This window comes from Mytilus californianus, unplaced genomic scaffold (assembly GCF_021869535.1).
Source record: "Mytilus californianus isolate M0D057914Y unplaced genomic scaffold, xbMytCali1.0.p SCAF_7, whole genome shotgun sequence".
Lineage (NCBI taxonomy): Eukaryota > Metazoa > Mollusca > Bivalvia > Mytilida > Mytilidae > Mytilus > Mytilus californianus.
Window position 1 is genome coordinate 17,986,811 of NW_026262723.1, and position 22,854 is coordinate 18,009,664.

General features: G+C 31.4%; 2 protein-coding genes and 1 long non-coding RNA gene across 4 annotated transcripts in view; 1 reads left to right on the plus strand and 2 right to left on the minus strand.

Moving 5' to 3' along the window:
- Window positions 1–683: 683 nt before the first annotated feature.
- Window positions 684–20,606, minus strand: LOC127709303 (tetraspanin-33-like). Its single transcript, XM_052214770.1, has 9 exons — window positions 20,473–20,606; window positions 18,764–18,949; window positions 16,336–16,410; window positions 15,496–15,591; window positions 10,031–10,162; window positions 9,064–9,108; window positions 8,097–8,207; window positions 7,220–7,328; window positions 684–5,018 (listed from the first exon to the last, which is right to left on the minus strand). Exons 1-8 carry the CDS (start codon window positions 20,602–20,604, stop codon window positions 7,227–7,229), a joined length of 879 nt encoding a protein of 292 aa, XP_052070730.1. The 5' UTR covers window positions 20,605–20,606; the 3' UTR covers window positions 684–5,018; window positions 7,220–7,226.
- On the minus strand, window positions 13,110–14,669 carry LOC127709316 (uncharacterized). The gene is made up of 2 exons (XR_007985588.1): window positions 14,626–14,669; window positions 13,110–14,056 (listed from the first exon to the last, which is right to left on the minus strand). It is a non-coding gene; the product is annotated as an uncharacterized LOC127709316 (long non-coding RNA).
- A 657-nt stretch (window positions 20,607–21,263) lies between the features above and the next one.
- LOC127709288 (uncharacterized) overlaps window positions 21,264–22,854 on the plus strand; it is a 145,342-nt gene continuing 143,751 nt past the window's right edge. For both annotated transcript variants that reach the window (XM_052214746.1, XM_052214747.1), the window contains exon 1: window positions 21,264–21,364. In XM_052214746.1, coding sequence (XP_052070706.1) covers window positions 21,299–21,364 — 66 coding nt within the window. In that variant the 5' untranslated portion in view covers window positions 21,264–21,298. The remainder of the gene's footprint in view (window positions 21,365–22,854) is intronic.

Genomic DNA, 22,854 nt, shown 5'->3' on the forward strand with positions numbered 1-22,854 from the left:
TAGAAACCCAGGATAGTTTAAGAAAGTTATTAAAATTTTAAAAACTTTAACCACAGAGTGAATGTAATATTTCCCGGCAGAAAAACTAAGTCCATTTATAAGTAAAATACGGAAAAAATTGAATTTTATTTTTACAAAATTTACCTCTGGATACTATCTTATGATCATAAACAAGCTTCTGTCCAAGTTTGGTAGAAATCCAGGATAGTTTAAGAAAGTTATTAAAATTTCAAAAACTTTAACCACAGAGTGAATATTTGTGGACGCCGCCGACGACAACGACGACGGAATGTAGGATCGCTATGTCTCGCTTTTTCGACTAAAGTCGAAGGCTCGACAAAAATGCTAAAATTGTGAAGATTTGAAATAATGATGCTTGTACCTGATGCATGTCCATTGTATTGTCAAAAACAGCCCATATTTATGTAACAAAAGTATTCACATTCTTAATAAATAGCTAACAGTTTACATTTTCAACAAATTTGTAAAAATGCTATATTTTGGGGGCCAAAAAGGGGTTTTACCAGGCCTACTCCTTTGAATCCTGGCATCTATGATGAGTTTATTTACTTTTATTTGTGTATTTGGGCTGCTGTTTCATAGATCCTTACTCCCCATTTCCTTATTCATATGAGATATTTGTGGTTTTGAAAATAAATGAAATTCAATTTCAAAACAACAACTTTAAAGGCACTATTTTTATTTAAGCAAAACAACTGAACACAATCAACATGAGTAAATATTTGTAAAATCTATTTATAGGATCACACATATGTAAGTACTGTATAACCCCAACACTACCGGGTATTAATAAAATACTAATGGTGATATGTACATAAATTATTACACCAATACCCAAAAAGCAGTGTTTAAAAATATACCAAGTAAATAAGCTTACATGTGCAAGGCTAAGTAAAGAAATATTTTGCTAATTCTATCAAGATTATGTTCAAAATAAGTGGTAAAATTACCTCACCAGACTAGTCTAAGGAAAAGATTTGCTAACGCTTTCCAAGTCTTCAAATGTTGACAAAATACATAAGGTCTAAAAATACCATCTTCTCTTACATTATACTCTTAGTCACTCCTTCTCAAGGTAATATTGAGTTATTCGTAATTGATTGACAGCTGTTTTTTCCAATCACTTGACATAATGTCCGATTTTCAATTCCAAACACCATAAACTTGATTCAATCTTATGGGGGTAATTGGTAAGAACAAAACACCTACTGGTTCACACAGATCTAAAATCATGTACATATACTGCGATTTCAATGTTATTTTTAAACACAATGTATTCAGTGGGGGAAATTTCTACAGACGATTAATAGCCCAACATATATTGTGTGGGCACTTATTTTGAACACTGCTGCCATATAAATAAGACTATGTTAACTAAAACAAACAATTTGAAGAAACAGAAACACAACCTTTGCCGAAAATATTGGTAGAGCAAAAGATGCAGCGAATACATGAGATGACCAAATGCAAAATACTTCAATTAAAGAAAATAGAACATTAAAACCCATTCTGGCCTTGTGTATAAAAAAAAATTCCAATATATCATAAAACCAATCATTTCAGCTGATATTTAGGATTGTGGCAATAAAACCTGAGGTTAAAACATCAGCTTTGAGTCAAAATTTTCTTTAGTTGAGAATAATTAAATAAAGGTACAAGTACTTGACAGATCCATCTTCAAGATCTTATGACCTATTACAGGACTAAAGCTTACATAAATATTTTATCCAAATCCAATATATGTAATATTTTATTAGTTTACTTATTTGCTTAATTAAAAGTTTTTAATTTTTGCATACAAGATCTTATTTCACATTTACATTTTTGTATTTGTTACTTCCTACTCTAAAAATCTCTTTTTACCAAGTACTTTCCTGAATCCTGAATTCACTTTGAAGTTATAATTTATACAAGTTATATCCTTTCCTGAAAAGTAATACAGGTTTCCTTCAATGCCAAATCTAGGATAAAAAAAGTGCGGGCAAAATGTAATAAAATAACATACTTTAGTCACAATTTTTCTATTTGTCAATACAGTATTTGTTAAAAACAAAAATTGTAAAAAGTCTTTCTCCCATTGAATCAATAAAATGTTTTGCTCTATCAACAAATAACTGCTCTATTGTAACCCTATAGAAACCACATCCTATTTAAATATACATTATGCCTCGTAAACAATACCAATATTATATAATATAAAAATAAACATAAAGAAAGCGTAAACATGTGAGACAGAAAGATAAATAGAAAGACTTTATAATATACATGAAATAACAATAAAAGTGAATTATAATATCATAAAATAAATAAATTACAACACTAATACTAATGACATTTTGTACTAACAACTATTTTCTTGTAACTAACAGTATCCTTACAAATTAAATAAAAATCACAGACTTGTACTTAAGATCATTGATGTGCTAAATTACTATAACGTACATTTGGTTTATAAAGCATTTTGTTCTTCAAAATTCACATAAAATTACATAAGCCTTATGAGCCTTTCAGTATCTTGGACGATTTTTTTTATTCACCACTCAAGTTTAGCATTCTCCAATAAGATATTTTTTAATATTATGCTTGTACATTGCAGAGTTTAAGAATCTCCTGTTGGTTGAGGTGCTGAACTTTTAAATAGCAAAGAGTGAAGTTTCCTGTCATTCAATGTCAAATACGATTAAATAATTATTTGAAGGCTTCTGCTTTGTAGTTAAAGGCAAAATTCAAGAATATTAAGTCATCATCTAAGTATTTTTCGTATAACATATAAAACATATTTTCCTAGTTTTATCGATATAAGTAAACTAATAATGGGGTTAAAAAAAAAATGATTATAATTTCATTTTTATATTTTTCAAAGTGTTTTGTGACAAATTTTACTGCAAGTAAATACTGGGATGGCAATGAATATCATGTAGTCTTGTTCACATAGAAATTTGACAATTGACCAATTGGAATTGAGATTTGTTTCTAGTTGCATTATTTTTTTTTTCTTTTCAGATCAAGTTATTTATTTGGAATAGAACACTACTACAAAATAAAAAGTAAAGCTCACTTAATCCTAGGCCTGTTGGGCAAGTGAGAAAAGTAACACTTTGGTAACATACAATTTGATCAACTCTCACAATTAAAATAAAAGCAAATTTAGAAGTGAAGACAGACAGTTGACCAATCAACTGACAGCTAGTTGAAAACTAGTAGCTTGGATTGAATCTTCTTATGGTTTAAGTATTATACAATTTCAACTCCCTGCAGTAAATAAGACATGGACAAGGGCAATAACTCTGTCAAAAGTGGGTCAACTAGAACAACATGCACAATCAACTCGTAACTTTGTTATACATTAACATAACCAACTAAATAAATCTGCAGGTACAACAAATAATGTCTGAACACCTATTATAATTTGGATGGAAGGAATTATAAAAAGATGGACACAATAAAAGCTATATACACACAATTTGCATAACAAAAAATTTGTATTGGATTTTAAAATTTCTAGGATTAGCTTACAGTTTGCCTTTCAATTTACTTTAAAGTGATTTTTTTCATGAAGGTGAAGGTTGAATTTAAGATTTTTAGGGTCAAACTGTTCTTGAGGCTTCATTTTTATGATTTACTTGACTCTGATCTTCTCTAAAGATCAATTGTTTATAGAGGAATATCTGTTTCAATCAGGATAAAGGATAGTGTAACATCAGAAATTATTGCATGTGTTTATTAGGGCTATTCCATTAAAATGTATGTGGGAGGGTAGGAAGGGAAGTTTAATTATTGAATGTGGGTCATGGGTCTTTTTGCAGTATGCGTCTATTACCATTATGCAAAATCATCTAAAAAATGGTTCTTGGTTGTAGGGATATTTTGAAAGTCCTTTCCTACCCTCCCACATACATTTTAATGGAATAGCCCTTATTGAGATTATAGAACAATCCACAATCTACACAAATGCAAATTTAATTATTGTGATGTCAGGAAAAAGCTGATTCCAAATAATGCTGTCAAAATTTAAAATGCCAATTCATTTTTTTTTTCGGCACCTACCTTCACAATAATACAAACAGTCCAAAAGTTTTAGAACTTACAGTATTTCAAATGTAAATGGAAACATTCCTTCAAGAGAAAGCTAAGCAAGCAAGATATTGGCTCTGAACCAAAGCAAGGCAATGACTTTAAAAGGCATTAAACCAATGCTGAAAATACTACAGATTGTAAAAAATAAACAAACAATTTCAACAAGTAAACAGGGATATTTACATAAATGCTTCTTGATGTTGCAGATTTAACATATTGCACTATTGTTATATATGATATTAAATGTAAGATATGACACTTTGAAAATACATTGAATAAGTGGTATATTTGTTTCATCTTTTTTACTCTACCTAAAAGTTAAAGAATGGTGCATCATATTTTGTCCAAAATTATTTAAACTGACTTCAAAAGCCAAAAAAAAATCACTGAAAAATATCTAATAAAGGTGAAAATATGAATATTGGTGTAAATGACCAAACACATAGGATAAAGCTACTGGCATGAAATCATTAATAATAATATGAATAAAAATCTTTATTATTAAAGTAAACTTTTCAAAATGGAATTGGTATTTCTCATTTCTCTTCTTATTAATTGTCTTTATTATCAGTTTTTAATATCTATACGATATACTACTAATTAATTCTGATATCTTCATCAAAATGCTTTTTATTGTAAAGGGAGAAAACTCACTCATGTTTCAAATCTAAAGCAAAACATTTAAATAAACCAAACATTTAAGTGGTTACATCTCATGGTGATTTTTTTTCAATGTTTTATCATCTTGAATTAAAGAAATTATAGCAATTATTTTGTTTTAAACCTGACCTTTTCCATAAGTTTTGTTGCACAAAAAATTATCTTTAAATCTTTGAAACAAAATATGAGGTACTTTAGGTAAGACAACCATGTTTTGGGACTTCTATATGCTGTCAGAGGTGTAATAATCTGTGAGAAATCTGAAAGAAAAGTGAAATACATTTAATAAGTGATTAAAAATTAATGACCCCAAGTCTCTAAAAGTGTAACATTGCAAGCTCTTTTTTAAAATAACTTCCTCCCAGTTTCATAATTCCTTGTAACTGTATATAAACAAGTGTTGAAAGATAAGATTTAAATATTATTCTTCAAAGACTTCCAACCTTAAAATATGATATTCTAAAATAAATGTGAAAGATAAGAAAGTAAATGTAAACTTCAACACAGTAAACAATAAATTAGAAATAATAATTGTATCTACATTTCAAACCTATCTGTTTTCAGTGACATGTTACTTGACAAAACAAACAAAAATAAAATGCTTCGCCGAGCGCAGCTGGATACGACCGCAGAGGTCCAACCCTGAACAGTTGAGGCAAAAATGGACACAATATTCATGCTTGATACAGGTCTGAATTTGGATTGAAATTAAATAGATATACGAAGATGTGGTATGAGTGCCAATGAGACAACTCTCCATCCAAGTCAAAATTTAAAAAAGTAAATGTTTGTTACATAATAGGTTTCTGATACAGAATAACTGTAGTCAAAGAACTTAGAATTGGTTATATGATTTGAATTTGTATTTAATTTTTTGCTTTTGTGCAATACACTATGCTGTTGCGAATTGACCCCCCCCCCCCCCCCCCCCAAAAAAAAAAAAAAAAAATTTCACCCCCCTTGGCAAAATTTGAATATTTGAAGAAATTTTCTTTTTAATTTCTGAAATCTGTAATGAGAAAAAAAAATTGTTCCCCCCCCCCCCCCCACAATTTTTTGTTTACCCCACAATTTTTTTTCACCTCCCCCCTTCCCTTTTTTCAAAAAAAAAAAATCTTTCCCTCAAGATATGGTCATTATCTCAATTCAAATTTCCAATGGAGTTTGCAACCATAATTACCCATTTAAATACATCATAAGTCTTAAAATAGAAAATGACATACATAATCATGTCTAAAAATAATATATCTTTAATCAGCACTTTTATTAGTAACTTCTAAAAATAAATTGACAGCTAATCACCTGAAGACAATACAAAATTTCATTATACATAATTTTAAGGCAGTGTAAGGGAGGTAATCCAAATTTAACATTGTACTTAAAAAAGTGATTGTCCATTAACAAGGAAACCCTTGTTTTTCCCCCATTTTTGCCCCTAATTCCTAAACAATTTGAGCCATTACCCCCAAAAGTCAATTCTAACCATCCCTTTGTGGCATAAAAACTTGTTGTACAATTTCAGAGAGATCCATACACCGTTCCACAAGTTATTGCCTGAAAACTAGAAAAATGCTTATTTGGGCCACTTTTTTGTTTACCCCCCCCCCCCCCCACACACATTTTTTTTAACCTCCCCCCCCCTTTTTCCAAAAAAAATTCTTTCCCTCAAGAAAGGGTCATTATCTCAATTCAAATTTCCAATGGAGTTTGCAACCATAATAACCCATTTAAATACATCATATTAGAATTAAAATACTAATTCTAAAAATAAATTGACAGCTAATCACCTCAAGACAATACAACATTTCTTTATACATATTTTAAAAGCAGTGTAAGGGAGGGAATTCAAACAAAACATTGTACTTAAGTAATTGTCCATTAACCAGGACACCCTTGTTTTTTCTCACTTTTTTGCCCCTAATTCCTAAACGGTTTGAGCCATAACACCCCAAAGCCAATTCTTACCATCCCTTTGTGGTATGGAACTTGTGGTATAATTTCAGAGAGTTCCATATACTGTTCCACATGTTATTGTCTGGAAACTAGAAAAATGCTTATTTGGGCCCCTTTTTGGCCCCTTATTCCTAAACTGTTGGGACCATAACCCCCAAAATCAATCCCAACCTTCCTTTTGTGGTTATAAACCTTGTGTTTAAATTTCATAGATTTCTATTTACTAATACTAAAGTTATTGTCTGGAAATCAAATGTCTTCGGACGAAGCGGACGACGAAAACGATGTGATACCAATATACAACCGCAAATTTTTTTTTTTGCGATTGTATAATAAAAAGACAGACAGACATATAGATGGACAAGGTGAATGCAAGTCTTTGCAAGATTGCTCTAACCCCTATAGTATCACCTAATTTGCATTGGTGATGTGAGTAGAAAAGCATGTTATTTAACCCTAACCTTCTCCCTCCTTGATAATTTATTTTTAACAGCCTTTGCAAACTTACCGGAAATTCAAAGCTTATTTTCATAATCTGAAGCAAGTTCCACAGTATACCAGCACTGGTATTCTCTGATTTTTCTAAGTACAAGGTAAGCCCATATTATACCTGCTACCTAAAATTAGACAAAATAGAATTAAAATAGAAAACAAATCTATTGAATATTTGTTTCAATTTCATTCCTGCAAACTATGGATTCATTTATTTTCGTGGGTACCAATTTTTTGTGGATGTGGAAAAAAATAGATATTCATTGATATTTGATTTTTTTGCCAAAGTCTGCGTACAAGTCTAATGTGGACTGTGGCTTCATCCTTATTGCTTGGATACCAAATTCCCACAAATGCCATAATGTTTGAAAAAACTGAATTAATAAACTGTTGACACAGAGAAATGTCTTGCCTGTCCACAGAAAATTCAGAAAAAAAACAATCAAATGGACAGCAATATTGCTGATTAATTCACAGTTGCAGGACCATGACATAGAGGGCAGCGCATCAAAATGATATTCAAACTGAAATGTACTGATAGTAATGCAATTTTATAGAAAATATCATTGTCTATCCTATGGAGTTCCTATCAAACTAACTTAATAAGCAGAAAAATTAAAATTGAAAATTGATAATTAATTGAAAGTCACTGGACCATGACCTATGGGGACAGGGCCTCGAAATAGTCGTTACACTGATATGTACTGATAGTAATGCAACTTTATAGAAAATGTCATTCATCTATCATAAGTAGTTCCTATCAAACTGACTTAACCAGAAAACTTAACAATTGTTGACGCCACCAACGCCGCCGCCAGATAAAGCAACACCTATGTCTTGCTTTCTGCGACTTTCGGGGAGGAAAATAAGCATGATGAATTTGTGGTACTAACCTGTGGTAATGCCAGGCCCAAAGTTGTTGCACCAATCAGATCCATCCTATCACTCAACCAATCAACAAAGGCATAAAAACAACCATTCTTAATTGTCATGGATGGAGGTACCTAAATAAAACAACCATTCTTAATTGTCATGGATGGAGGTACCTAAATAAAATAACTACAAGGTTAAGAAAATTTTGCAGAACCTGAACAATGGAAAACTTGTTTTATTTATCTGTAATTTTTTTAATTTTAACAAGACATTTTTTGAATATTGACAAAAACAACAGGTTTACAGATTTTCTTACCTACTGGTATCTTTCACTTACAAAAAGTCTTGACAATTAATTATTTTCTTTTTTCCTTGTACAATCAGTTAGGAATTATGTCTTCCTCAATTTTGTTGAGGCTAACCAACGTGTTATGTTTGTGTAAATTTGTCCTATGTTTTGCACGACAAAACACATTACTTGCACAATATTTACCTGTGCAAAAGTGACTAGGTTTTCACTAGGAGTATTTAAATTTTCTATCAAAAAAAAAAATAATACATAATTGAAACAATCATGATTTCTGAAATAAAAGAAAATAGATTAAAATTAAAATGAATAAAGTGAAATGACAAGATCAGATTAAAGATGGAGTTAACCATCTAAACGAACAAAGAGTTCTTGACATATGGAGGATATAATTTACTTGTTGATGTTAAATTGATAATTAAAAAAATTGTAAAGGATTCCCTCATATTCAGTTCAGTATGAAAATACATATACATTTGTATGCTTTATCAAAATTTATAGAATTGTTTTTTCAAATCTTGAAAAGGTTATGTTCTTTGGTCCTCTGAACCTAGGGGAAAATAGCCTTATCTTAACGTAATAATTTTGGATATTAACTTTTTAATATGAAGGCCATTATTGTTTAATAACTTTCCCCAAAGTATTAATATATTTAAATTGCTATAAAAATACAAGCATACCTCTGACACTTTATTACTGGTACAGTTAATGGCACTTTGTGGAACCTGCAAAATAACATATAGTGTCTCATATCTATATAAAGGGAGGTAACCAAAACTGTAAAATGAAATGTAGTGCAACAAATTCTTCAAAATAGTTTGAATTATATATTAATATAAGTAACATCTCCTATATGCCCAAATAACAAATTTAAAAAATAATTATCACAAAAGTAGAACAACAAAATTATATATTGATATCTCAGAAATAAAGACAAGACAATGCCCCATATGCTGATAAAAATTATGCTTATTCAAAATGAAACAGCAATTTAATAAAAAAAATACTAGGTGCTTTGTTGTTTTTTTTTGTGCTTCGTAGCTATCTATTGAGATTAATCATTTGCAACTTATTTTTAAGTTTGCTCTTATGTTGTGCACTTACAAACATGTTTAACCCCGCCACTTTCTTTAAGTGCCTGTCCCAAGACAGGAGCCTGTAATTCAGTGGTTGTTTTCAGTTCACATCTGTCATTTTTTTTGTTGTATTGTTATAAATCAGGCCTTTAGTTTTCTCCTTTGAATTGTTTCACATTTTTCATGTCGGGACCTTTTATAGTTGACTATACGGTATGTGGTTTTCTCATTGTTGAAGGCCGTACCGTAATATATAATTGCTTATATTTTCCTCATTTGAACTCTGGTGGATAGTTGTCTCATTGGCAATCATACCACATCTCCTAATTTTTATAAGCAATCTCAGAAGTCATATTTATTTTACCAGCAAACATGCTCCGAGAGTCAAGATATTAGGACCAAAAACTTTTAAATGCATACCCTTAATTCAAAGATATCAAGGGTCAAAATGCTCAAAAATCAAAAGTTATCATAAAATACATTCATCTATGTGCAATTATATTCATCTATGTTGAGAGTGTCTAGTTTTAAAGACCCTTTCTGGAACCATTCCTAATCCCATAATTCTTACATTTGGCAAGGAACAACAAGACTGTGGAAATATACACTGGCTATTGCATGTATTTCCATAAGTACATCTCTCTCTGCAAGCATCTGCATAGTCTACATAATCATGCCATGAACTTATCCCACAACAAGAATACTAAAAATAAATAAAATATTACACATAGGAATCAGATAATTCTTTTAAAAGGAAATCAGATTCACAATTTTCTTTGTTTAAGTAATGCCAAATAAAACAAGTGGTTCCAGTTTCCCATTATCTTAATTTTTAGCCCTTACTACATGTATAACCAGCTTTTAAATATTTTGAAGTCATTATGTGTCTTTAATATGTATATTCTATATATGAAAAAAGTCCCTATTGACATACCCTATACTTTTTTAACAATGAAAATGTAACCATACCTATTATTAAGAGCCATATGATTTTTTCCCCACTGCTGTTTACAAATGAGATCTTGAAATTCATCATACAGGAGACAGATAGGTATGCTAATAAACTAATTCTAGAGCATCCTGATGAAAATAAATCGCCATGGGTTATACCAAATACAAAATGTACTGAGGAAATGAAAACATTTCTTGAAATAGGCTTACTGATGGGTATTAATGTCAAAGCAGATATGAAATCCTATGGACCACAGAATTATGCTAGATTTGACAACCTTTTAGCATTTTATCATTGTTTTGGTTAAAATACCAGCTATCTGTGTTTTAAAAAATATCACAGAGTTTGCTGACTTAAATCAGGACATTAGAAAATGGGATGAAAACAAATGTTATACATATTTCTTATGATTGTATACCTACAAATAAATCAAAGCGCGAAAGCGCTGTAAAGGCAGTTAATTACAGGTTGTGTGTATTTTTAGTCCAGTTATATCATTATCTTGCATAGTACATTGTACTTATCAGAGGTGGCTTTCAGTATTTAAGATTTATAGTTCTCTAATGATATTGAACAAGTTTTATGAATGTCTTATTCTGAGCACTATATAAAGGCGATTGTTCTCACTTCTTTATGAACTAGTGCATTATGTCCAGTTTGTACCTTTTTTTATCTATGTTTATAGTCAAATACTGTTTAAAATAGTTAGGCAATTTCTTTTTAGTAATAAGTAAATGTTATCAACTGTATTTTATTCAACTTTGCAAATGTGGTTTGTTACTGGTAAGTATGGATGATAGTTGTTTCATTGGCAATCATAACACATCTCCTTATTTATATAATGATCTATATTCAATGAACTCAGGTACAAAAAAAATGTATGTAACTAAACTATGATGGGAAACCTTTGACTTCTTTCTTTTATATAAACTTTTGATTTGGTACCATAGAACTATGTAGAATAAATGTACATTGCAACATGTCAACTCTTTCAATGACAATACTTTTTTTAGAAACTATAACTACAAGCAAAATTATATTTCCAAGTATAAAGTAATTTATGAATGCAAAAAGGAGTTCTTAATTAAGAAATAAACTGATTCGCTGAGCGCAGCTGGATACACCGGCAGAGGTCCAACCCTGAACAGTTGGGGCAAAAATGGACTCAATATTCAATATTCTGATACAGGTCTGAATTTGGATTGTAATTAAATATTTGACATATTATAGTTTCTGAATAAATGTAGTCAAAGAACTTGAAATCGGTTATATGAATTGAATTTATATTCAATTAAAGATTTCTTGCTGTTGTGCAATACACTGTGCTGTTGCACAATACTTAATAAATCTGTTGCCAGACTATAAACAAATAAAGTTCAATTTCTTCTCAATGTCATATTTGAAATTTTTGAAAATCTATAGGGAGATTACATCAATAGCTATAAATAATTCACCAAAGTTTCATGCGAACTGCATAAAGCATTTTTGAGTTGTCCAAAAACTGGAAAATCACCCCTTTTTTAATGAATAATACCCCATAACTCAGAAATGTAAAATCTAAAATTTATAAAATTCTAAAGGGAGCTTACGGATTGATAATTTAGTCTTAGATGCAAGATTTTTTTATCAGTTGTTAGTGGCTTTGAACTAGCTGTCAGTAACTGCAAGTATTCTCAGATCTGTACTTAGTGTCTTTTTGTTGTTTGGATGTACATGTACAACTACCCGGCCACGTCCACTTGTATTTGTATTTATCCATCTGATGAGTTAAGCCTCTTCCAACTGATTTTTATAGTACGTTCTTATATTGTACTGTTACACCACTGTCCCAGGTTAGGGGGAGGGTTGGGATCCCGCTAACATGTTTAACCCCGCCACATTCTGTATGTACATGTATGTGCCTGTCCCAAGTCAGGAGCCTGTAATTCAGTGGTTGTCGTTTGTTTATATGTGTTGCATATTTGTTATTCGTTCATTTTTTGTACATAAATTAGGCCGTTAGTTTTCTTGTTTGAATTGTTTTACATTGTCATTTCGGGGCCTTTTATAGCTGACTGTGCAGTATGGGCTTTGCTCATTGTTGAAGGCCGTACTGTGACCTATAGCTGTTAATTTCTGTGTCATTTGGTCTCTTGTGGAGAGTTGTCTCATTGGCAATCATACCACATCTTCTTTTTTATTTTTACATCAACAGATATAAACAATTCACCAAAGTCAAGGTGAGACAACAAAACTTAGTTGTAAGATCTCCGAAATATTTTACATGGTAAGAGTTTTTCTCATTGTTGGAGATTGTACAGTGACAGTAACACCTGTAACTGCTTAAACCCATTTCTTATGCACTTTGGTTCGATAAACTCACTGAATATCATACCACATCTCCTTATTTTTATATGCATTACAATTTACATGTGTAAATATATATATATCAGAACAAAATTCATTGCGTCACTTTTATTTATGCATCCTTTGGCACAATACAAGTTCTAAAATTACACAACATAAAACAACTAAATGTTATTTCTGAAAAATGCTAAATTTCAGATGAAAGTTTTGTTTTAGTTCCATTCATAGGATTTATTAGAATTTTGTATGTTTTGCCAAGTCCAATAATTCGCTCTATGTGCACGTGTTAATTAGAGACTTTTCTATCCTGTATAAGAGTTTTGGAACTAATTCTGTTTTTTTTTTTTGAAAAAAAGTTAGCAAACAAATCTTGCACATTTAAACCTTTGTCTGCCATCACACTGTCACCTGGATCACATAATTGAACTATTCTACATCTTTCAACTACATTATTTCACAGTCACTGGTACAACCAACATTTGCATTAGAGACATAGTTGACTAAACCACCAGGTGTCGAACATACAAGTATTTTCAGTGTTTCTGTTTTTATATGATGAAAAGGTTGCCTGAGCTCTAGGAGCTTTAGGTTTTATCACGGGATATTCTGTGCTGTCAATAATAATCCAAGTTGTAGGAAACTTTAATTTGAAGTTGGATGGCGAAAAATACCTGACTAAACCACTAGATGGCCAAGTGTTAGCCTCACACCACTGTTTAGACATAAAAACAATCCATGTATACACAATATTCTTAACACTAGATTCAATCTAGAATCTAGACAGTTCAAAGTTGGTTGTATAATGCCTCAATTTCATCAAAGTCATAAAAAAACAGATTTTCAACTGACACCCTATCAATTTGAAAATATATGTCTCTCAAACAATGTGCTGCTGGACCAAGTGTGGTCAAAACAAATAAAAATTTAGTATACAACTCTAAACCGGTATAAAAATGCATGGCTGTGTCACATGTCTTCATTTCAAAATTCTCTGATGAAAACATAGACATTGATGGTGTTTGCGTAATTCCATCTGTGAACCTCATAATTAGCTCGGCAGTTGGTGGTGGACAGTCATAAATCCTTTCTGCAGTATGAATGACTTCTTCAGGAAAACCAACTTTACAATCAAACTTTCCTCTAGATTTCGACTACAATATTCATCAAGTTTAGTTCTTTTGTTTTCACAGGAAACTGCCCTGATTTTTCTTTTTGCGGACGATTCAGTCTCTTGCTTGGTCCAGGAAAATAGGCTGGGAATGGCAGTAGACTTAAGTCTCTGTATGGTGGGTTTGCGCCCTGAAAAAGGTTATAAAACATTAGTTTTTTGAAAATTAAATGAACTTCCATTAGCAATGTATACTTTGTACTACCTGGCAAAATATTATCTAGATTTATTCATTACAATCTGGATAAAACTATGTTTGCCTGATTCAATGTATATAATGTAAATCCAAAGGACAAACAATGAGAGACTTATGCAACAAACGTACATTGTTTGTACCTAAATAACTATTATATAGATGAGAGCATGTCATTGTTTTGTTCCTGTTAACATTGTCATTGATATTTTTCAAGAAAGTCTATGAGGCATAGCTTATGCATTCCTGTCATTACTACATTAGCATAATTACTGCTAAAATAATTCTCAGTATGATATACCTCTTGTAAGAAATCATTATAATTGTAGCAATCACCAAAAAATCTCAAACAGATCACACTGAATCGTAATCCAAAAAATTCTGACGTCTTGAATTAACCACCCCTTTTATTCTAATACTATAATTGCGGTTGTAAACAGTCTTTGGTTTATTCGCATGGCGATTACATATATAACTATATATTTCAAAAAGAAAATAGAGTTTTACCATGAATAGTTTCCTGCACGTAGTCTTTTTCAGTAAAATGTGCCTTGCAAACAACAGCCTGACAGTTGAACAGCTGATTGAGATGGACTCCACGATTTCATCGTGTTCTCGTCCAATCTGCGTATGGGCCATGGCGTTGATCCAACTTTTCCTTCTTTTTAAGTCATTTGGAAATGCATGTCCTCCTCTTAAATGACATCCAGGTACACAACAACAAGTACTTGGCATCGTTAATTAAAAATGTAACTCAGTGCAGAAACCGGAAGTTGAGGAACAGGATCGGCTACCACGGTACCACCTATTCAGGAACGATAATTTGCTACTTACAATAACTGCGAAATAACAATAATGTTAGATGGGTTCACGTGCATAAACAGAAATGCGCTTTAAATTGTATAATATAATTCATGTTCAGTCAACCTTTAATTATTATATCAACGACTGAAATGATTTATAAACATCTAGATTGCAGATAACACTCGCAATTAACCCGACCTCTTTCCACACGGAATTCAAATAATTCTAGTTTGTCAATCGGTTGACTGCTTATAATGCAAAATACAAATATATAAAAAGGTTTTAAAACTAACAAAACACAATTATCGTTTCTCTATTTCCCAATGTAAATGAAATGAAACAAAAAGCATTTTATATCACAATAAGGAGAGGAGAATTCAATATTTCCGGATCTACTTGGAGCCTAATGACCCCCCACGTAGATAAGTTGGATATCGCGGAAGGAAGGATTAACCCGGCAACCAGAAAGGCATTAAAGCACTGCCTTTAAAAACTTATCAGTCTTCCCATATGGCAACTTTTACCAAATAGTCAGTTATTACTCTGCCCACTTTTTTCTTTGAATTATCTTACCTTATCTTGTATTGTGTCCATAGTACTTCTAATGTCTGGATTTCTGTTGAAGTCATTTAAGACTAATGCTAATTTAGAGCTTACTAAATCTGATATCTATAAATATAATAAAACAAATAATATGAAAAATAAGCCAGATATCTATGTATGTTCATAATATAACTGTCCTTTACGTCATAATCAAAATTTCCTGGATTTTCATTGGATTTTATTTTTCAAATTTAAACAGGCTTTTTTACTGATACTTTATGGAAATAAACTTCAGATGGGATTGAGAATGCAGGATTTTCTGTTATCACCTTTTCATGTTTTGAAGTCACCAGTATTCTAATTATTTTTGCTTATTTTTTCTTCTTCTCAACTTATTTGTTATTTGTTGTATTTCTTTCATCTCCTGTATACTCAGAAATGATTGTTGATCAATTGAGATGAATTAAAACATTCTTAAGTGTGTACCAAAAAAATAAAGAGTAGTGTTTTCTTGTTTGATATATTGATCATAAAACAAATATTAAGTGCCAAAAATATAGTTCTGATTCTGGGGGTTAAAAAATAAAATAATTTTATCTACCTACCTACCGTTTTTTTTTTTGCCATGAGGCATGAAACAAGCATATATGTTTTTGTGATCTTATCCTTGTTTTCTACATATTCTGATTTTACTGACTTTGGGGGTTTGTAATGACCTTGACTACCAATGAGGGTCTCACACGATCGGTAATTTTGATTTTAGGAAATGCAGCATGCTGTCAGAATATTTAGTACAAATTCTTTATATGAATGCAATATTTCTCCCTACAAGTTTTGTGCAATTTTTTTTTATCTTATAGTATTACTTACTTCTGTTCCATTCACATATATCAAGATGGCAGTTGCTATCTGTACAAGGAAAGTAGCAACTGAGAGAACCAGGAACTAAAATGTAAACAAAAATCAATATTTACATGTCGAACATACAACAAAGAGTTTTTCTTCCTTATATTATTACTAATTGATATGACGAAAAATTAATTTTAGAATTCTTTTGAAATTTTGAAATTACTTTGTGTAATTTTTTTAATGGAGTTCTGACACAAACTTGAAAAAAGAATATTTGAAGGCTATCTTTGATATGAAATGGGTTCATATAGATGTCTCTCATGTAATCCTACAGTGTATTATTTAATCAACTTATTGCCTACTTTTTCACCTGCCAAACCTTTGGAGATACAAAGGAGGAGATCTTCTTCTTTTTCAGCTCTACCAAGAAGGGGATTATGTGTGAGGACTTCCCCCCCCCCCCAATTTTTGACATTTTGACCTATTTTGTCTGTTTGTTTTGCTCACACATAGTTGTCAATATAATTGAATTCTATGCAACTGTCATACAAGTAAGAGGTTTAGCTAGCTATAAAATCAGGTTTAACACACCATTTCTACATAAGGAAATACCTGTACCAAGTCAGAACTATAACAGTTGTTTTCCATTCGTTTGATGTGTTCGAGCTTTTGATTTTGCCATTTGATAAAGCACTTTCCGTTTCGAATTTTCCTTGGAGTTCGGTATTTTTGTTATTTTACTTTTTGTATTCAAAGTTTTGTGATTAGATATGAAGTAACGTATTCTAATATTTAGGCAAACACAGGTTATTTAGAGCTTGAAATGTTGTTTAAGATTCTTGTCTATTGTTGAAGACTACAAAATAAATTTAAAGTTATTTTCATTTACTACCACTGGGTCCATAGCACTTCATGTGGACTGTTAGTACACTTGGGTTTCATCAACTCAGTAGTTAGTGCTTCACTATTGACATGATTTATAACACACTTTTCCTCAATTCTCTGTTCATAAATTAAGAAATTATTATGAAACTAAGGTTATATTTTCCTCGGGAATGTTAACCTTAGATGAATTTGGCTATATTATCTATAGATCTCTTTTTAGTCATAAAGCTAATCTTATAAATCTTTGGACTTTCAAATATTCCTAATGAAGGTAAATCAAGAAAAGTGCTTCAGACATACAAAAATTGAAAATTAATGAAGAGTTATTTTCATTGACTTCTAGATTAAGGATTTGTTAGCATTGTTACATTGCTGTCCCATCAGTGTTTACTCAATATCTCTGTTTACTCATATTTTTTTTATCATTCAAAGTATCTCTTCAAGCTGTGTCAAGTATGTTTACTTATAGACTGATATCATACCTAAATAATCAGATCTTATCTTCAAAATATTTTTGCTAACACGTAAATTCAAATCCTACATTTTGGCCAGTTTGACATGATTGATAACATGTACTTTTGGAAAAAAACCTCTATCACCTATCCTGTACATATAAATTCAACAATTTAAAATAAATTCTACAAATTTAATCTCTAAAAATATTTCAGTATAGATTATTATTTATTAAATTACCTGATTTAAAAAAATTGAACAGTCCAATGTCAAGTTTATAGGTTAATCAGACAACGACTGACAAATCCACTAAAAACCTTAACATCAGAGGGTCCATTATGTTATCCCATAGTCACAGGGTGTCATATGATAATTGATGACATCATAACTGTCTGCAAATGTGGTGTAAAACTGATCTGATTTTGGACAAAATAAGGCCATCTGTAACTGAGGGTCTGGATGTCTTATACAATTTTCTCTTATTCTTTTATATTTTGTCCATTATTCTCTATTCTTTATATTTTAGCACCCCATTATTCTCTATTCTTAATTGTTTTTGCCTATTTTTCTCTATTCTTTACTGTAAATTCAGAAGTTATTGCGAATAATGCAACTGGGTGAGTATTGCAATAATAAGAACTCGCATTCTGATATCTGATGCATATTTATGTATGTATATTTTCCTGAAATCGCAATAATTAATCTCGCATTTACGTCCATTCTTCAAAATTCACACAATAATTTCTGATATTACAGTATTTTGTTTGTCCTTTATTCTGCACATTTGTCCATTGTTCTCTATTCTGTAAACCCCATCCAGACCCTCATAACTTGCAGGACATACCTTCCTCCATGCCATAATGTAGGATGATATTGATGATTAATTAGTGTTTAATGTCCAGAAACAATTATCACATACATATCAGGATAAGAACGTATTAATATGATATGATAATGAACCATAGTTCACAAGGTGAGTCCAAAGAAAGATATGTCACCTATATAGCTACCTGGACACATCATTTTGACCCTGATGTCTTATGGTAAATATTTTATATTGGGTTGCTGTCTCATGGTCATATAACCGACATCTACATTTATTTATATTTACCAGTTTTAGTAAGGAAATATTTTCTTCCACTGTTCCAACCAATCCACAGAGACCATTAATAGATATGAAGAGTCCAATGAATATCAAAATGGCTACTGGTAAAGACAAGGACTTCTCTAGGCCTGTGTATTCTCTCCTCTCCACTTCAACATAAATACCAATTCCTAGCAAAGCAATCCCAATCAACTGAAATAACAGAATTTATAGGTGAACTCATTCAATTTTTCAAACCTCCAAAACACAAAACCATAGGCCTCATTGGAAAATCTTTTACAGGTCAGTGAGGATAATTCTTCAGAATCTGTTTGAATTTAAAGTATCATCCTTTTATACCTATTTAATTTTGTTGTCTTTGATATGTATGCCAGAGCACCTAAGATCACCCCAGTTTTTGATAAATTGCTCACTCTTTAGCTTTCTGTATAGTGTTTTGTTTGTCTTTTTGTTGTTTTATTCCCATGGGGTTATAGATTGTTCTTTAATTATGAATGTACATTTGGTATCTTCAGTCTCTTTTTCTTACATTTTCTTTTTTCTTCTCTTGTTCTTTCATTTTGCAGTTAAATTATTAATGTTTAAAAAGTTCTTACAATCAACATTCATATTAACTCATTGATTCACTTTATAATATGTTAATAAAAAGTATTTCCCAATAATTCGTTCATTTTTAAAAGTCAAGCAAGTTCATGTACATGTACTTTAAGGTGAAAAAATGTTGAAAAAGGGGGAAATTAGGAGATTTTTGTTCACTGTTAAGATATTTCACCGCCTTGTCAAGAAACAAAAAAGACATTTAAGACAACTGAACCTTTTTATAGCATGTATAAAGCAACTAAATATTCAGGCCTATGGAAAATGTTTATATTTGTGAATACAATTTGTGGTAGTTATTTGTTTACAATGATTGCTGGTCTGTAGATTACACAGATCATGCAGATAGACAACAGTGCATGGGTTCAGCGAGTTATCACGTTCAATCACCCTGTTCCAGCAGCAGTCCGTTTATTGGTGTTATTACCCGACACATGTGTGTACTTATAGCATTAAACTGTGTATACATATAGAATTTTTGACAACTATTATCTATAGGTATTTTGTGTCATGAATTAATAATAAAATCCATATATTCAGAAAGGATATTATTTCCAAGCCTTTAAACCCATGGTTAATATTAATTTTCATAAAGATCTAGTTAATTTTAAACTAAATAACAGATATCTATGTGTATTGCAATTTTTGTTTTATCACAAAGTTATGTTGAACTTTAATCTTTGGTCAACTTATCTGAGTTTTGTTTGAACTCATTACCAATTTAAATACTTGAAGGATATGTACAACTTGATAAATGCAAATCTGTATCAATAATATAGAAGTTTCAATCATATCACAGCAAATACTTCTATACTATAAGCATCTGAATATTTTAGTATAATAAAGTCCAGGGTAAGGTTCAAGCTAGATTATCTTATAATTTTAGCATGTATAGCCAGTCTTGTTAGCTGCTTAAAATATCAGATTTTAATGTATAACTTAAATAAAATATTTCTACAACAAGTGTCAAATTTACGCAATTTCATAATAGTCAAGCGATAACACCGATTTTGCATGCAAACAATTATTAGGACAGTAAACAACTTGAAAAATCTCTATGCAAAATTTGCCACGAAAATACTACAATATTTCCGATCAGGTTTCAAATCTAGACTAACCAGGTAGCAAAGTGTATACAGAAATAAGCATAGTTTATGGCAGCTATACGATGTTCTAGCACACAGTGGCTGTCGCTTGCTTTTTATGGTTTTATATCTATGTTTTCCTTGCGACCTTGTTTGGTCCGCCATGCTTATCGGTCATGTGATGACTTTGTACGTCGTATAAAGTCACGTGATTGTTATCGGACTTTTGTCGCAGCCCGTCCCTTTCTGTATTATATTCGTATATGAGCTGAATGTGATATTATAAAAAAAATGATCTGGAAAATTAGTTTATTTTTGTTCATTTCTGTGGCTTCTGTATGGGGTAAGGTTTTGCTGAAAAATTAAATAATTACCCCATTAATCCCTATATGAATTGCAAAATTCGTCTGCATATATAAACTGCAGTCATCTTACCAATATTTTGATTGAGTTTCCGCTTGGTACATTTCTCTCCTCTTTGTTAATTTCATATTCTAAATAATATTTCAAACTAATTAACGGTATATTATCAAGATGTTAGACTGATTTTATGAAGATCCAGATTACGTTATAAAAAAACACTTGGTAGACTGAGTGATACTGGATGTATGAAGATCAAGATTACGTAAGATTTCGCTAACTTAACACTATGAAGGCCTTTCTTAAACAATATGATAGAGCATACACTAAGAATTCTTAAATTATGTTCTTGTGCATTTTCAATTTTTTGTTTTGATCTTCAGTTTTATAAGTATAAGATTATTTTTTTAATGCGGCTTTGTAACAAAAGAAATGCTATTTTCTTGAAATTATTTCAGGTGCACCATCATTTGATCCAAATCTAAAAAAGGATTACTTAATGTGCGAAGTGTGCCATGTCATAGTGAGGGATTTACAAATACTCGTGGCCGAAAATAACACACAGGTGAGATATTAATTAAAACAATATTAAAAATTAAATCGTTGATGATGACTCTGAATGTTCAACATTAGGTATTGTTTAGAAAACTTGTATTAAACTGACAAGCAGACGCTTGTTTGTTGTTGAAGACCGTATATTGACCTCGTAATCATGTCTCTATTGTTATTTGTGAAGTCGGGTACTAAACAACCCAACATCACCTTACATTCAGAGTCACCTATATCCTCAAAATGCTGCTTCTAGTTTCTAGTACTATGATATGGTTCTCCTTGTCTAGTATTAAGCTGATTTTGTTTTGCACGTAATGTGGTTCTTTTTGTCTTATTCTGGTTACATTTTTATCCTTCTTGTTTTCTCTATGCTTGCTCTACATGTGGTTTTGTTTTGTAGTATTATGCTTGTTCTATTTTGTCTGTTACTATGCTTGTTCTACATGTGGTTTTGTCTGAACTATGCTTGTTTTGTTTTGTCTGTTACTATGCTTGTTCTACATGTGGTTTTGTCTGTACTATGCTTGTTTTATTTTGTCTGTTACTTTGCTTGTTCTACATGTGGTTTTGTCTGTACTTTGCTTGTTTTGTTTTGTCTGTTACTGTGCTTGTTCTACATGTGGTTTTGTCTGTACTATGCTTGTTTTGTTTTGTCTGTTACTGTGCTTGTTCTACATGTGGTTTTGTATGTACTTTGCTTGTTTTGTTTTGTCTGTTACTGTGCTTGTTCTACATGTGGTTTTGTCTGTACTATGCTTGTTTTGTTTTGTCTGTTACTTTGCTTTTTCTACATGTGGTTTTGTCTGTACTTTGCTTGTTTTGTTTTGTCTGTTACTATGCTTGTTCTACATGTGGTTTTGTCTGTACAATGCTTGTTTTGTTTTGTCTGTTACTATGCTTGTTCTACATGTGGTTTTGTCTGGTACTTTGCATGTTCTATTTTGTCTGATACTATGCTTGTTCTACGTGTGGTTCTGTCTGGTACTTTGCTTGTTCTATTTTGTCTGTAACTATGCTTGTTCTACATGTGGTTTTGTCTGTACTATGCTTGTTCTATTTTGTCTGTTACTGTGCTTGTTCTACATATGGTTTTGTCTGGTACTTTGCTTGTTCTATTTTGTCTGTTGCTATGCTTGCTCTACATGTGGTTTTGTCTGGTACTATGCTTGTTCTATTTTGATGTACAAGTACGAAGCCACGTCCGGTCAGACCTTGCAACAGCTTTATATTTTTTTTGGGGGGGGGGGGGGGGGGGGGTCCGTAGGTGGTCTGTTGCAATTTATCAGTGGTAGTCTCGGACAGCCTCTATTACAGGACCTACATTTTGTTTTTATCGTTAATTTGTCCTGAACATACATAAAACATTTGCCACTGGATTTTAAGCAACCAACATTCAATCAATCAATCTGATATTGTGCTTGTTCTACATGTGGTTTTTAGTCTGGTACTAAGCTTGTTCTATTTTGTTTGATATTATGCTTGGTCTACATGTGGTTATGTCTT